Below are 16209 nucleotides of genomic sequence, written 5' to 3'. Positions count from 1 at the left end.
TCTGTGTGGAGCAACAGCAGGACATAGACTGGACTGTGAGGGGCTTAATAGATCAAGCCAAGGGGACTTAATCCTACAGGAGCCCAGAGAGGTCTTAAAACAAGGGAGTAACGTAATAAGGAATGTTTCTTAGGAAGATACCTCAAGCTATATGGAAAGTGACAGAGGCTAGGAGGCAAGGAAGACCAGTTAAATGAGGACCTGATCTAAAGCAGTGTCTCTAAGGAAGTTAGGTGTCAGTAGATTCAGGAAGCTCACCTGAGACAGGATTGTTAGGATCTAGTGACTGTTATTTTGAACTGGGGACACTGGGGTCTGTAAAATGGAAGACAGGGTGGATGGTGAACAAATTAACTAAGCTTAAGAATACCGGAGGCAGGGTTCCAGTTCCAATAACAATGGAGCAGATTGTACCATATTAACCCTCCCAGAGATGACAATTTTAAACTTTGGACAAAAGAAAAAAAAAACAACTACTTGAGGACATTGGACAGCAATGAAAAACAGACAGAAACAGAAAGGGCTATTCCAAGTTTATATAGTCTTTCCACTAAGGGCAATACCCAGTCTACATAGCAGGAATGGCTGACATTCCAGCAGAAAGCCAGTCTTAATGGATTAAGGTATGAGAGGAAACTGTTTGGAGCTACCATAACACCCAGAAATTGAAGGGAGATATCCCAGAATGGAGGGAGCCATATAGTAGGGAGGCGCAAAGTCTGTGTGTAAACTCCCCTCAACACTGGGGAGAAAAAAAGATTTAAAAAAATAAACAGAGCTTCAGGCACGTATGGGATAATATCAAGCAGTCTAATAGATATGCAAGTGGAGGCCCAGAAAGGGAGAAGAGAAGGAAGAAGGCAGATAAATATCTCAAGAAATAATGGTTAAATTTTCTCAAATTTGGTTCAGAACTTTAACCTGTAGATCCGAGAAGCTCAGTAAAGCAAAAGCAAAATAAATACAAGGAAAACCACGCTTAGGCACATCATGATCAGACCGCTGAAACTCAACGACAAGAAGAAAATCCTGAAAGCAACCAGCTACCAGCCCTGACAGTTTTACTGGTGAATCAGGGAAGAAATAATACCAATCTTAAATAAACTCCTTCAGAAAACAGAGGAAGGGAGAAACTTCCCAAATCATTTCATTTCATAATGCCAGGATAACCCTGATACCAAAATCAGACAAAAACATAATAAGGAAAGAAAATTACAGGCTAGTAAACCTTGTGTTCACAGATGCAAAAATCCTTTAAAAGTAGCAGCAAATCAAATTCAGCAATATATAAAACTGACAATACATCATGACCAAGTGAGATTTACCCCAGGAGTGCAAAATTGGTTTAACAATACAAAATCAATTAATTTAATTCACCATATGACAGAATAAAGGGGGAAGACCATAGGATCATTTCAATAAGTGCAGTGGGGAAAAATGTATCTGATGTATTTTTTTCAACTCTCAGCAAACAAGAAATAAAAGGGAACTTCCTCAAACTGATAAAAATCATCTATGAAGAACCTACCACTAACTTCATACTTAATAGTGTAATATTGAATGCTTTCCCCCCTAATATTGACAGAAAAGAGTTTAATATAATTGCTGTAACCACTTTTATTCAACATTGTACTGAAGATGCTAGCCAGTGCTACAGGCAAGAAAAGAAATAAAAAGCATAAAGTTAAGAAAGGAAGAACTAGAACTATCTTTTGTTGCAGATGACATCATCAAGTACAATGAAAATCTTAGTCTCAAAAAAAGCTACTAGAATTAATAAGTGAATTAGCAAGGTTGCATGATACAAAATAGATACACAAAATCAAATTTATTTTCACATATTAGCAGCACATAATTGGAAAATAAAATCATAAAATCATTTCCATTTTAATTAGAGTAAGAATCATAAAAATTTTTAGAAATAAATTTAACAAAATTTACATGCAAGACCTCATTATTGAGAAAAATTCATCCCAAGATCCTGTGTATCTCCCACCTCTGCACCCATTTCATACCCTCTGCCCAGAAGGCCTTGTTCCTGGAAAACACCCACCTTCCTGAAGACCCTTCTAATCCCTGCAGAGAACTGGCCCACTCTCATTTGTTCCCACCACCCCATTGAGCCTTTTAATGACTCTGGCACTCTGCCCACGGGATACACAGAAATTCCACTCCTAGAATAGATATGCAAAATACATGGAAATATATGTCCACAAAGAGACGTGTACAAGAACATTTCTAGCACCTGCAGGGGATGCTATTGTATGCCACCTGGACTCTCCCCTTTAGGACTAAGCACTCATTCCTCCAGCTTTTGGGAATGTTGGCAACTGAGAACATTTAGCTGAGTCCTTTTCTAGAAATTGCCCTCAACTAAAGAAAGTCAGCTCATCCAAGATCCTCATGACACAGGCCATGGCTGGTTAATGCTGGGGAATAAAGGCTCATCTCCCAGCCTCAATACCTCAAAGAGTGTATTTTCCAAAGAGAGCTGCACTTTGTATCCCATCTCCCTTACACTTCTTATAATACGATGATGAAACCTTTCCACAGAGAGGTGGGGTTTATGTTCCCTCTGCTCGAATCAAGTGGGCTTTTGTGCCTGCCTCGACTGACAGAGTGGGAGAAATGATGTTACATGACTTCCAGGCTAGATCATAAAAAATGATTTGGCTTCCATCTAGCTCTCTTTCACTCAGGAAGTACGCCTTGGGAGACTGTGCCTACAGGTGATACTGAAGAAACCTGGCTACCCTGAAGCCTGCATGCTGGAGATATCAAAGAGAGAAACTACAGAGATAGAGCGAGAAGCCTGAGGCACTTCAGCTGTTCCAACTTTTTGAATCTTCCCACCCCAGGCACCATGCATGAGTGAAGGAGCCTTCAAGACAACCCCAGCTCCAACCACCACCTGAGGGCAACTTCATGAGAGATCCGAATCCAGAAATACCCAGGCATGCTGCTTCCAAATTCTGGACACAGAAAAACCATGAAAGACAATAAATGGTCATGGTTGTTTTAAGCCACTGAGTTTTGGGGTGATTTGTTCTGCAGCAATAGAACTAATTCAGAGGGCAATTCTGAAGGCCACCTGATCCCGCCTCCGTCATTCCCCCACAAGTAGTGATCCCACCAGCACCTGCTGAAACCTGTGTGTAGACAAATCTTCAATTTAGAGTTTGTTTTCCAGCGAACCCAGCCCTGGCAGTGTTATTCATGGCAGCCAAAAAAAAAAAAAAGAAGAAGAAGAAGAAGAAGAAACCACATATATAGTCCATCAACAAGAGACTGAATAGACAAATGATGGTATATTCATTCAATGGAATATTGATTGTTTAGCAATAAAAAGCAATAAACACTACAAAATAGATGAATCTCAAAAACATTATGTTAACAAAAGTATTCAGACATAAAAGAGTAAATACTGTATGATTCTTTTTATATGAAGTTCAAGGATAGCAAAACTAATCTATGGTGATAAAATCAGAACCGTGGTTGCTCAAGGGCTGGGGAGATTGACTGGCAAGAAACATCCAGAGCTACTGCAAACAGGGAGCACAGCCTAACTCTAGACAGACAAGCACAAAACCTCCCACTAAGGCCTGTACTTCAAATCCTCTTACCTTATACATCATGTCCAACTTTCCATGAAAAATTACAAGACAGGCCAAAAAGCAAAAAGACAGTCTGAAGAGACAAACCTAGCATGAGAACCAGACTTAAATATGACAGAGATGTGGAAACTATCAGATCAGGAATTTAAACTAAGTATGATTAATATGCTAAGAGCTTTAATGGAAACAGTGGACAGCATGCAAGGACAAGTAGGTCATATAAGCAGAGAGATGGAAACTCTAAGGAAGAATCAAAAGAAATGCTAGAAACCAAAAGCACTGTAACAGAAATGAAGAATGCCTTTGATCTGCACATCAGTAGACAGGACAGGGCCAGGAAATCTCAGTAGGAACCTCACAAACTAAAAAGCAAAAAGAAAAAAGAATGGAAAATGTGATAGTATATCCAAGAACTGGGAGACAAAAGGTGTAACATATACATAATGGGAATACTGGAAGGAGAAGAAAGGGAAAAACGAACAGAAAAAATATTTGAAGTTTGAATGTCTGAGACTATTCCAAAATAAATGAGACACCAAATCACAGATCCAGGTATCTCAAGAACACCAACCAGGGTAAATGCAAAAAACAAACAAAAAAAAACCCCAAAACGAACAAACAAAAACTGCACTAGGCATATCCTATTCAAACTGCAGAAAATCAAAGACAAAGAGAAAATTTCAAAAGAAGCCAGAAGGGAAAAAAAATCTTACCTGTAAAGAAACAAGTGTAAGAGTTACACTGGAATTCTCCTCAGAAACCATGCACGCAGTAAGAGTGGAGTGAAATATTTCAAGTATTGAAAGAAAAAAACCACCAACAAAGAATTCTGTATCCAAGGAATTATCCTTTAAAAGTAAAGGAGAACTAAAGACATACTCAGACAAACAAAAATGGAGGGAGTTCATCACCAGTACAATCACCTTGCAAGAAATGTTAGAAGTTCTTCAGAGAAAAGGAAATGCTATGGGTCAGAAAGTTGCATCTACATATGAAGGCAGAGAATCAGAGAAGGAATAAATGAAGGCAAAATAAATCTTTTAGTTTTTTATTCTTAATTGATCTCACAGATAACAGTTTGTTCAAAATAATATAGCAAAAATGTGTGTGATGATTATAGCTTATGGATAAGTGAAATGAATGACAAAAAATGTTAAAAAGGAAGAGAAGAAAGAATTAGGAATACTCTGTTATAAGGGACTGGCACTACCCATGAAGCCATATATTGTTATTAGAAAGTGGACTTAGATTAATTGTAAACGTATATTGCAAACTCTAGGGCAACCACTAAAATGTTTTTTTAAGTATAAATGATATGCTAAGAGAGGAGAGAAAATGGAATCATATAAAATGCTCAGTGAAAACCAGAGAAGGCAGAAAGACAATGGCAGTGGAAGAAACAAAGAAAAGAACAATAAAAATGATTACAAATGTGGTGGATATTAATCCAGTATATCAATAATCACTTTAAATAACAATGGTCTAAATATACCAATTATAAGACAGAGACCATAAGAACAGATAAAAAACAAGACCCAACTATATGTTGTCTATAAGAAACCCACTTTTGGCTGGCCCCATGGCTTGGCGGTTGGGTGTGCGTGCTCCGCTACTGGCAGCCTGGGTTCGGATCCCGGGCGCGCACCGATGTACCGCTTCTCCAGCCATGCTGGGGCCGCGTCCCACATACAGCAACTAGAAGGATGTGCAACTATGACATACAACTATCTACTGGGGCTTTGGGGAAAAAAAGGAGGAGGATTGGCAATAGATGTTAGCTTAGAGCTGGTCTTCCTCAGCAAAAAGAGGAGGATTAGCATGGATGTTAGCTAAGGGCTGATCTTCCTCACAAAAAAAAAAAAAAAAGACACCCACTTTAAATAAAAAGCCACAGATAGATTAAAAGTAAAGTGATGGAGAAAGATACACCATGCTAACACTAATCCAGGTAAAGTTGGAGAAGCTATATTAATTTCAGACAAAGCAGACTTCACAGCAAGGAAAATTATCAGGGATAAAGAGGGACATTATATAGTGATTAAGGAGCCAATTCTCCCAGAAGAACTAACAATTCTTAATATGCGTGTGCCTAAAAATAGAGTGTCAAGGTAAGTGAGGCAAAAACTGATAGAACTGCAAGAAAAATATACAAATCTGCTACTATAGTTGGAGACTTAAACATCCCTCTAGTAATCGACAAATCCAGCACATAGAAAATTAGTAAGGGTATAGTTGAACTGAACGGCACCATCCATCACTAGATCTAATTGACATTTATAGTCTACTTCCTCCAGTGATGTCAGAATACACATTCTTCTCAAGCTCACATAGAGTATTCACCAAGAGAGACCACTTCTGGGCCATAAAATACACCTTGAAAAATGTAAAAGGATAAAAATCATACAAAGTATCCTCTCAAACCAAAATGGAATTAAACTAAAAATCAATAACACAAAAATAGCTGGAAAATCTCCAAATATTTGGTGATTAAGCAATACACTTCTAAATGGCATATAGCTTAAAGAAGTCTCAAGAGAAATTTTTAAATATTTTGAACTAAATGAAAAGTAAAGTGAGATGCAGCTAGAGCAGTGCTTAGGGGGAAATTTATAGCCTTGAATGTACATATTAGAAAAGAAGAAAGATCTAAGATTAATCATCTAAGTTTCCACCTTAGGAAATGAGAAAGAAGATCAAATTAAGTCTAAGGGAAGAAGAAGAAAACAAATAAAAAATTAGGGCAGAAATCAATGAGGTTGAAAACAGAAAATTAATAGAGAAAATCAATGAAACCAAACACTAGTTATTTGAAAAGACCATCAAAATTGATAAATTTGTAGCCAGTCCAGGCATGAAAAAAAGAGAGAAGGCACAAATTACTAATATCAGATATGAAAGAAGGGTCATCACTACTGATCTCATGAACATTAAAAAAATAATACGGGAATATTATGAATAGCTCTATGCCCACAAATTTGATAACCTAGGTGAAACGGACCAATTCCTTGAAGGACACAATCTACCAAACTCACACAAGGAGAAACAGATCATCTAAATAGGTCTGTATTGATTATGTTCTCTGACTACAATGCAATACAATTAGAAGGCAATGCATAAGACAATCAAGAAAATTCTATACATGTAGGAAAAAAATTGTTTAAAATAATTCAAAGAAGAAATCAAATGAAAATTACAAAATATTTAAAACTTCAATGGAAGCACTCTATCACAACTTGTGGACACAGCTAAAAATATGGTTAGAATGACATTCATGGTTTTAGGTATATATTAAAAAGCCAGACAGACTGAAAATCAGTCATCTAAGCATTCTAACTTCAGAAGTTAAAAAAAGAAAGTACATTCTAAGGAAGTATGTTTGACAGTAACAAAAATAAGAACAAATTAATAGAATGGAAATCAAAGAAACAAGAGTGGAGATCAACAAAACCAAAAGCTAGTTTTTTGGAAAGATAAATTTAAATAAATATATTTCTGGCAAGATTTGTCAAGATAAAACGACATAATTAAGCAACACGTAAAAAATACACAATAATATATAAACATATACAAATATGCAATATATACAAATATACAAATAATATACAATTATACAGTAACAAAAAAATAAGCAAAATCCTGCTTCTCTGCGAGGCCCAGAGGACATGCGCACACACAGCCCGCTCTCCCCTTCTGGACCATGCTCCCGCATCGGGGTCCTCAGAACTCCCTGCTCCAAGTCCTGGGACTGAGCACTCCTTTCCTGAGGTCATCTGTGCCCGGGTCGTTCTCTCCGGGCTCAGCTGCGCTGCCTGTGCTTCCCTGACCCTGAGGGATAGCTCCTCACAGGGTGGTGTGGAGAGAGCTTGAAAGTGTGGGCTGGGGTGTCTCCAGGTGTGAGCGCAAGGCCCCCCGGGACCGAGACGGGGACAGGGAGACAAGGGGACAGCTGTAGGCCAGGAGCTGCCTGCCACATTCTGATGTGGAACTCCCAGGAATCCACGATTTCTAGATTCAAACCTGGACTTCCAGGTCCTTATGAAGGTATATTTATCATGGCATTAGAATAGAGCATACATACTGCATTTAGCAGCTTGTTAGCTTAATTTCTAAGTTTTACATTTACTTTTCTGTAAGTGGTGCATGGGTCTTCGTTGTGCTTTGCTGCAGACCCTGCGTATCGTCACATTGCTGGTGAAAATACAAATTAGTTCGACCCCTATGGGGCAAGCTGGCAGTAATTATCAAAATCACAACTGTGTACTCTTTGGCTCAGGAATTCCTCTTCTGGGAATTTATTCTATAGGTGAATTTGCACAATTGCAAAATAAAATATGTACAATGCAATTTTGAAGCAACCATTGAAATCAACACAAATGTCCATCAATAAGAGGTTAGTTAAATAAATTAGGGTACATCCATACAACGGAATATAAGGCGACTGTAGAGAAGATGTGGAAGTTCTCTGTGAACTGCTGTGGAAAGATTTTTGGCATCCATTGTTAAGTGCAAGAGCAAGCTACAGAAATGGATCTATTCAAGGTATAAGTCAGGGAGTGGAGAGAACTACGTACTAAGAGGGAGAAAATGGGACTTAGATTCATATTTGCTTATTCTTGCAGAAAGAAAGATTGGAAAAAATGGATAGAAATTACTATTTGTGTATATTCGGGGATGGGAGCAAGATTATATACCTTTGTATGTTATTTGTATTTTTCAACTTTGTGACTGTATTACCTATTAAAAATATAAAATGAAACATTGATTTCCAAAAAATAAATAACTAATAAACAAAATCATAAGCAAATACCATGGAAAAGCTTAGCCTAGTCAATATAAAAAACTTTGGTCAAGTGACAATTTTCTAAGAAAATATAAATGACCAAAATTTACCCCAAAAGGAAGGGAAAAAAACTAAATAGAATGTAACCGTAAAAATAGTTGAATCAGCAGTAAAAAAAAAAAAAAAAAATCTACATGCAAATGCTATGTACTGATTATCTTAGATATAACAATAGTATAAAATGTGATAGGAAAGAGAACCTCTGGGTAGGGAGGGAAAGGAATGTCTACAGAAGGGAGTACAAAGGGTTTCAGGTCTAGTTTCCATAGTCCGTAGTTCTAAGAAAGTTTTATTACTTATTTTTTAAAAAGACTGAAGCAAATTCAAGAAAAAATGACTATCTTTTAAAACTGGATTTTGAGTAGTTGAGGGTGGTTTTGTTATTCTCTGTACTTTTTGTATTTGAAATATGTTATAAAAAAGATTTGGATATTCACTTGGTTACACAGAGAAGTTCTTCACACAACAATTACAATTAAATCTGTCTTGCTAGATGTTAAGCTCTTTGAGATCAGGACCCATATTTTATTTTTTATTTATTTTTAGAGCAGTTTTAGGTTTATAGAAGAATTAAGCAGAAAGTACAGAGTTCCCACTTACTCCCTCTCTCATCGCCTCTCCCTCTCCACTCTCCCTTATTATTAATATCGTGCACTGTGGTGTTGTTTTTGTTACGATGGATGAATCAATATTGATACATTATTATTAATTAAAATCCATAGTTTACCTTAGGGTTCACTCTTTGTGTTCTATGGATTTTGACAAATACATAAGGACATGTATCCACAATTACAGTATCATGTACAGTGTACTGCCCTAAAAATCCCCTCTGCTTCACTGAACAAGTGTTTGCTGACTGGTTTCTCTGCCATTTGCATTTGGGTTGAGGATATGGAATCCACGCTGAGCTATCCACTCCTCTGTCATAAATACATTCTAACATCTTGTGTTCAAGACACAAGACCGATCCTCTGAAATACCTAAATTACCCACAAAATATAGTGAAAGTAGTATTGGTGTTTTTAAGCCTCTGTGTTTTAAGAAATTCAGACCCAGAAAGATTAAGTGACTTGTTTATGTCACATAACTAGTTTCTTAGAACTATGGACTCATAAAAGTGACATTAGCTATTTTTTAGCCCAACTTCCTCATTCTGCATAAAGAGTACATCCTACATGCAGAGTGACTTGTTGCAGATCAGTCATTCCTTGACAGCTGAGTGGGCGCTGGAACCCAGATCTCTCGGTTTCTAATCAGGTGCTCCCACTCCTGCTCTCAGAGCCTGCCTTTCCCACGAGGAGAGCAGGGAGAGTGAGCATCGGCTCCATCCTACTGGAGGATCAATGCACTGGAACATAGTCAGCAGCAGTATTTTTCTTTTGTAACACCAGTGTGATAATAATATTTCCTTACATGCTTTTAAATTGTAGTAAGTAATATTTCCAGAAATACTAGCCCTCTTCTCAGTACCTTTACTACCCATCATGGAAAATTAAATGCAGGACATATGTAGCTCTCCCGCTCCCTGCTGCCTGAAGTAGCAGAAAAGATGAAAAATTCCCAATGGAGAATATGAATTGAATTTCTTCTCCTAAAGCAGACAAAATTAGAATCTGTTCTGAAAAGTCTAGTTTGATTAAGTGGCGAGAATAAAAATATCTTGCCTTAGTCCAAGAAATTCCATCAGGAAACTCTAGTGTCTCGCTCAGGGGGTTAAAATCCAGGCATCTGTCATTTGCCCCTGAACAGGAATTTGAAATATTTGGGTGAAGATAAAGTTTACTCTTAAATGAGACGACAGTGTTTATGAAAGTTTATTCCACTGTGGGAAAACAAACTCTAAAAAATTCAAATAAATAAAGTACATAAAGTTTAGTCTCTACTTAAGGTAAACGTTGTTCAATATTAACTTCCTGGTTACATAGTTCAATAAACTGGTTAAATATTTTAATAAAAATTTCCCCAGTGGTGTAGTAAATGCTGGAGGATGCGGCAGTTCTTAGAACTGTTTCTATTTCTGTTTTGATCTAGTCATTTGAACTTAATGATTAAACCTATTGTGGACCTTCAGTTTGATAAGTTGAGTTTTAATCCAAAGGTCGAATCTAGGTCAGTGGATCTATTCAAGGTATGATTCAGGGAGTGGAGAAAACTAGGCACTAAATTATCTAAAACTTTATAAGTTAAAGAATAGTAGCCAACATTTACTGAGTGCTTACAGCGTACTAGACACCATCTTACACCTGTACATGTATTAACTCATGCAATCCTCTAACAGCCCTGTGAGGTAGGGTTTATTATTACTCCCATAACAGGAAAACTGACGCACAGAAATGTTGAGTGTCCTGCTCCATTTCGCTCAGTTAGCACGTGTCAGCACTGGGATTTGAAACACGCAGTCTCTGCCTCAAGAGTTTTTTTTTTCCTACTCATGTACTTGTTTCCCCAACTCTCATGTACACACTCTTAACCACCATATTCTGTAACAGATGTTCTTCAATAACATGTGTTATCAAAGTCCCGTAGTGGCGGTTGTGCTCAGAATTTCAAGTAAAAATATCTAATATCTGGAAATCAAAGAAGAATCCACTGAGCCAAGATTCTAGCCTCTTAATTTAAGAAAATGACTTTAAAAATGAGATCATCAATTTAAACATGATGAATTCTCGTGTTAAAATAATTCATGCTTCTCAGCCAATTACATAACAAAATTTATTCCTCGGAAAAATATCCCTTCCCTTTCATAGGAATTATTTCCTTGATTTCGAGAGTGGTTATGTGAGGATGCGAGAAGGGAGACTGGTAAAGGAGCAGGAGAGAGATTGACAACAGTGAAATCAAGACTAAATAACACTACAGCTGCCTAAACCCAACTTCCTCCATCCAGAAAACTCTTTTCTGGACCTTTTTATTTAACCCCCACATGCAACCTTTCCTCCTCGAACAGTCACATGAGTTTGATTTATTATCGAGTTGCCTCTTGAGGGAGTACAGTAATTGAGTAAATGAAAGCCAAGTATCTGTGGACCAATTATTCTCTGGGAAACAATAAACTGTCGTTGACGTTTCCCCACAGCCCACATTTTCTACTGTGCAAGAATTTTCAACACTACGAAGTCTGGCTTGGGGCTTGGGAATGTTTCAACCTACTACAGTCTCGCTAGTCTGAGGCATAAGCAAGTCCTCTGATAGGGAATGAAGCTTACAGCGTTTGGAGAAGGATGGAAAGGCAGTCATGATGGCAGAGAGAAGGAAGTCCTGTGATCTAGAAGAGGCATGGGGTATGGTTGAAAAAGGCACACTCATCATTCCTAGTATGTTATGAGGTTAAGATACTCTCCCACTGGTAAGAGTTAAAGAAAACATCCCCTGCTGTTATGATTATGGACATCTGCCTATGTTTACATCAGGCCCAGCTCAAGCTGGAAAATGTCAAGCGAAAAGCATCCAATAAAGCTTAATTATGTTTTCAATTTACTTTCCTTATCCAGTGTGATGGGACTGAGAAGGCACACTGCTTCTTGCGTTACAAGGTTCTTGCTATTGGAAGCACGAATCCAACAGAGACGGAGCACCTTATGTCTGTCCATTCTGAAAATACGTCAGGTAAGGTAGATATTATTCTATGAAGAATGCCCAATGTGAACAGGCCAGAGGTCTGACACTAGATTTGCTCCAACATAAAAGCATCCTACAAGATCATACAGTTAAACGGAAGAAGCCACACACAGTTGGAGAGATCTCAATGTAGCAAAGTCCTGAATGGTCAGTGTGTTGCATGGCTTGGAGCAGAGGAAGAAAACTAAAATGATGTCAGTCTTAACTAATGTAAATAAATCCATAAATGCATTTATTTTAATATTTTGAGGCAAATCACAAGGAATTGGTAGCTATGTTATTTCACTTCTGAATACAACTATTTGACAACCATTAGTCCAGTTTCTGGTTTTCACATGATTCTTTAATTTACTCATCAACTGTGTACTGGCAACTGTATTCCAAGTACTGTTTTAGGTTCAAGGAGTACAGATTAATAAGTCAGATCCCTGACTTATTCTAACAGCTTTCATTCTAGAAATGGGGAGATAGTCAACAAACAAACATGTAAGTAAGAAATTATCAGGTGTTAAAAAGCCATGAAAAAATACATTTGAAAGAGAGTGAATGGGATAATAACCTTAGACTGGGTGGATAGGAAAGTTCTCTTTGAGGAGGTGACATTTGATCTGAGACCTAAATCATCAAAGAAGAAGATAGCCATGTGAAACTCTGGATGAAGAGTGTTCCAAGCAAACTGACAGCATCCAAGATGAACTTGGAGTCTTGAGCTTCTTTTGGAAACTGCAAAAGTCATCAATAGTTTTGAAAAATTTCTTTACCAAGCAAAACTTCAAATACATAGGACATCTTATTCCTGGGAGCATAGATGGAGAAAGTGTTACACTTGGCAGTATATCTTGTTGTGATGCTTTGGGGAAAAAAAGATCATTATTGTTTAGTGTTTTCATCAGCAGCATGTAAAAATGCCAAAGACTATTCCAGCAATCCTGAAAGAAATCTTGTCTACTCCCATGAAATGCTGCCAGCTTCATCAGGACCAGAGCTTTGAACCATGAACAAGGCTTGAACAAACATGAACTTGAACAAGAGGCCTTATTGAGAAATAGGAGTAGAATAACAATTTTTCTATATTACGCAGAAAATCACTGGCATTCTAGAGGCCATATCTTGAAGCACTTGTTTGGCATCTAAACCAATAATTCATGCAAAAAAAATAAAAAGGTAAACTCACACTTGGAAGGCAGAATAGTGGGAGCGAAGAGCACAGACACTGAAGTCAGAGTGATCTAGATTCAAATTCAAACCCACCACTTTCTAGCTATGTAAGCTTGAAAACGTTCTCTGAGCCTCCATTTTCCCGCCTGTAACATGGATATAATAATAACTGCCTCAAAGTGATTGTCAGGACTAAACGAGATAAGGGACATGAAGTCTCTAGCATAGCACCTAAAATATAGCAAAGAAGTTTAATCATAGGTGTTATAACAATGAAACACATAAATAGCACACATATAACCACATTAATGCTCGCTCTACAGCCAAACAGCAACTTCTCATTGAAATGTACTCAGAGCAGAATTTGAATTTTTTTCTATTTTCTGACAAAGAGGCCATCATTTTTTAATGAAAGATAAAAGTGAGAGAGACATAATTTGTATACTCTGTTTATAGTGACAAAATAAATTTTGAATGTAATAAAATTAATTTACCCAAAGTTGTATGAGTATATGTTTATGTATATTTTTTCTAAGACATTCATAGTTTTCACCAGCTTCTCAGAGATATCTATGACCCTCCCCTTGAGAAATAAATTTTAAAACAATTCATCTCTATACCCAGGTAAAGGGATCAAAGAAAGACCATTCGATAATTACATGAGATGGGATGAATGGATGGAAAGAGGTGGAGAAGAGTGGAGTGGAATGAACCAGTATTTACCATATAAAACAAAATAGTAACAGCAAACAATATCAGTCTTTCCATCTTTTTCTTTAAATGATAGCAATAACCCACCCGTTTTCCATTGGTTTTACCCAGAAACTGGGGGATGCCCCTTACACAAAGAGCCAATTGAAAGATTGTGCTGAGCACAGGAGAAACATCGTCTTTTCTGAGGAGCTGGGTGTGCTTCTGCTGTTAGACGTGGGGTCTCTGTTATTGTTATGCTGCCTTTTGGGCCTCAGCTCTCAGGAAGCTCAGGGGTCTATTCTGTATCTTTTTTAGCAACACCTCTACCCCCAGCCTTGACATTCATGGGCTTTCTATCCCTCACTCTGTCCTCTTCCTTATGGTTTTGTACTTTGGTCCTTGTTTTAATGATTCCATTTTATCTGTGTCCTTTATAAGTCACCACAAATTTCCCTTTAAAAGTAAATGTCATGGAAGGAAGGGAGGGAGGGGGGAGGGAGGAGGGAAGGACATCTTAAAAGCATACCTTTTAAATAAGGCCTTATAAAGCTAGTATCCTTAATAGGCTAAAAATCTATGGTTCTTAATTTTCTTAAACCTCAATTAAACTATTTTACAAACCTTAAACAAACAAACAAAACAAGTTTAAATTTTATTTAAAAAATTTCTCTGGTAAATTTTTGTTCTCTGGTAAATTTTTGTTTTCATGTTTCATTTATTTATTTTTTTCCCCCAAAGCCCCAGTAGATAGTTGTGTGTCACAGCTGCACATCCTTCTAGTTGCTGCATGTGGGACGCAGCCTCAGCATGGCCAGAGAAGCAGTGCGTCGGTGCACGCCCAGGATCCGACCCGGGGCTGCCAGCAGCGGAGCACGTGCACTTAACTGTTAAGCCAAGGGGCCGGCCCTCTGGTAAATTTTTGTTCTGGTAAATTTTCTCGTGCTAGTCTCTAAATACCATTAGCACAGTATTCTCTAAGTATGTTCTTTGGGAGGAAAAAGCAGATCTCTCCTCAGCTCTCATTCCCTCATATGTTTGACCCCTTTGTCCGCAACAGTGGTGCTTTACAACCAGTGTCTGCTCCTGCTGTCTCCCCAACCTTCTGTCCTCCACAGTGCGCTTCTCAGAGGGCAGACCACCTGTCCTTCTGCCTCTCTTGACTGGTGTCATTTACCTTCATTTACTCAATTTCATTAGAAACTTTCTCTGTTTCATACAAAAGGGAGTGCTCAGCCATCCAGCTCTGAATCCCTTTATGGAGAACCTCCATGGCCCCAGGCAGCCAGCGTTAGCGTCATGGAAAGTCTCCGTTGTGAGTTTCTGGGGCTTTCCTTACCATCACTGTTTGACACACCATTGCCCCCCGTCAAGGCCCTTCTCCAGGGTCAGCTCTGCACACGGCAGGTGACTAACAAATATTTGCTGAATAACCAGGAAAATTGTTTTCTAAATGATCTTAATTTGTGAGTAGTTTTCTACACCTAGAAAATGAGAACTTTGTGCACAAACCATAAGATCATTTTGTTTACATTCCTAATGAGAACATTCCTAAACTTCCTTCTTGAAATGAAATTACATTCTGTGCATGTTTGATTATGCGTGTGTGTGTGTTCGTAACTATTTAGCTTTCTTGGATTTAGCTGAACAAACCCAAACATGTGTTATGAACGATTTTAATTATTACTCTGCTATCTGTTCAGTCAGGAGTTAAAAGAGCATAAGAAGCCAATTCAACCATGTCCTTCATCATCCTGCCCACTCACACACACAGCCACACACACACACATGTTCATTTCTAAACCACATGCTAGCCCTCAGTTGACCGTTGACTTTTGTGTTTCATAAATGGCACCTTGGTGGGCAACCTCAGCCTAGACATGGCACTTTCTAGTGCTGGTGTGGCAGGTGGCAGGGAGAGAGGCTCAATGCCTTCTCTCGCTCTCACTTACACATAGTAGGATGGCATTACCTCTCTGGATCCTGATCGCGATCCTCCAGATGCCCACTCCCAAAACGATGGCGGTCAGCAGCCCACACACAATGGCCACCAGCACCTTGGGGTCATACGTGCGGCAGGAAGCCATGGGGAAGCCAAACCACAGATCCACTCGGGGGTGAAAAATAACTAGCTTCTCTTCTTCTTGAGCCAAGAAGTTTAATCAGAAACTACTCCAAAAAATAAAAATAATTCCTCCTTTCAGTGATCAGGCGGTTGTCCTCATTGTTTAGGATTATTGAGGCTAATCAGGCAGGATGAAGTTCAAATCACCTAATAAAACGTGCATA

General features: G+C 38.2%; 1 protein-coding gene across 1 annotated transcript in view; it reads right to left on the bottom strand.

Annotated features, from left to right (window-relative positions):
* ADGRG7 (adhesion G protein-coupled receptor G7) overlaps positions 1–16007 on the bottom strand; it is a 63922-nt gene extending 47915 nt beyond the window's left edge. The window contains exon 1 of the mRNA XM_004439975.3: positions 15893–16007. Within this exon, the coding sequence (XP_004440032.1) occupies positions 15893–16007 (115 nt within the window). The remainder of the gene's footprint in view (positions 1–15892) is intronic.
* Between the last annotated feature and the right edge of the window lie 202 nt (positions 16008–16209).

The sequence above is a fragment of the Ceratotherium simum genome, chromosome 15, assembly GCF_057802395.1.
Source record: "Ceratotherium simum simum isolate JZ-2026a chromosome 15, ASM5780239v1, whole genome shotgun sequence".
Lineage (NCBI taxonomy): Eukaryota > Metazoa > Chordata > Mammalia > Perissodactyla > Rhinocerotidae > Ceratotherium > Ceratotherium simum.
Note: the sequence above shows the minus strand (reverse complement) of the source record. Positions and strands in the feature narration are given on the sequence as shown.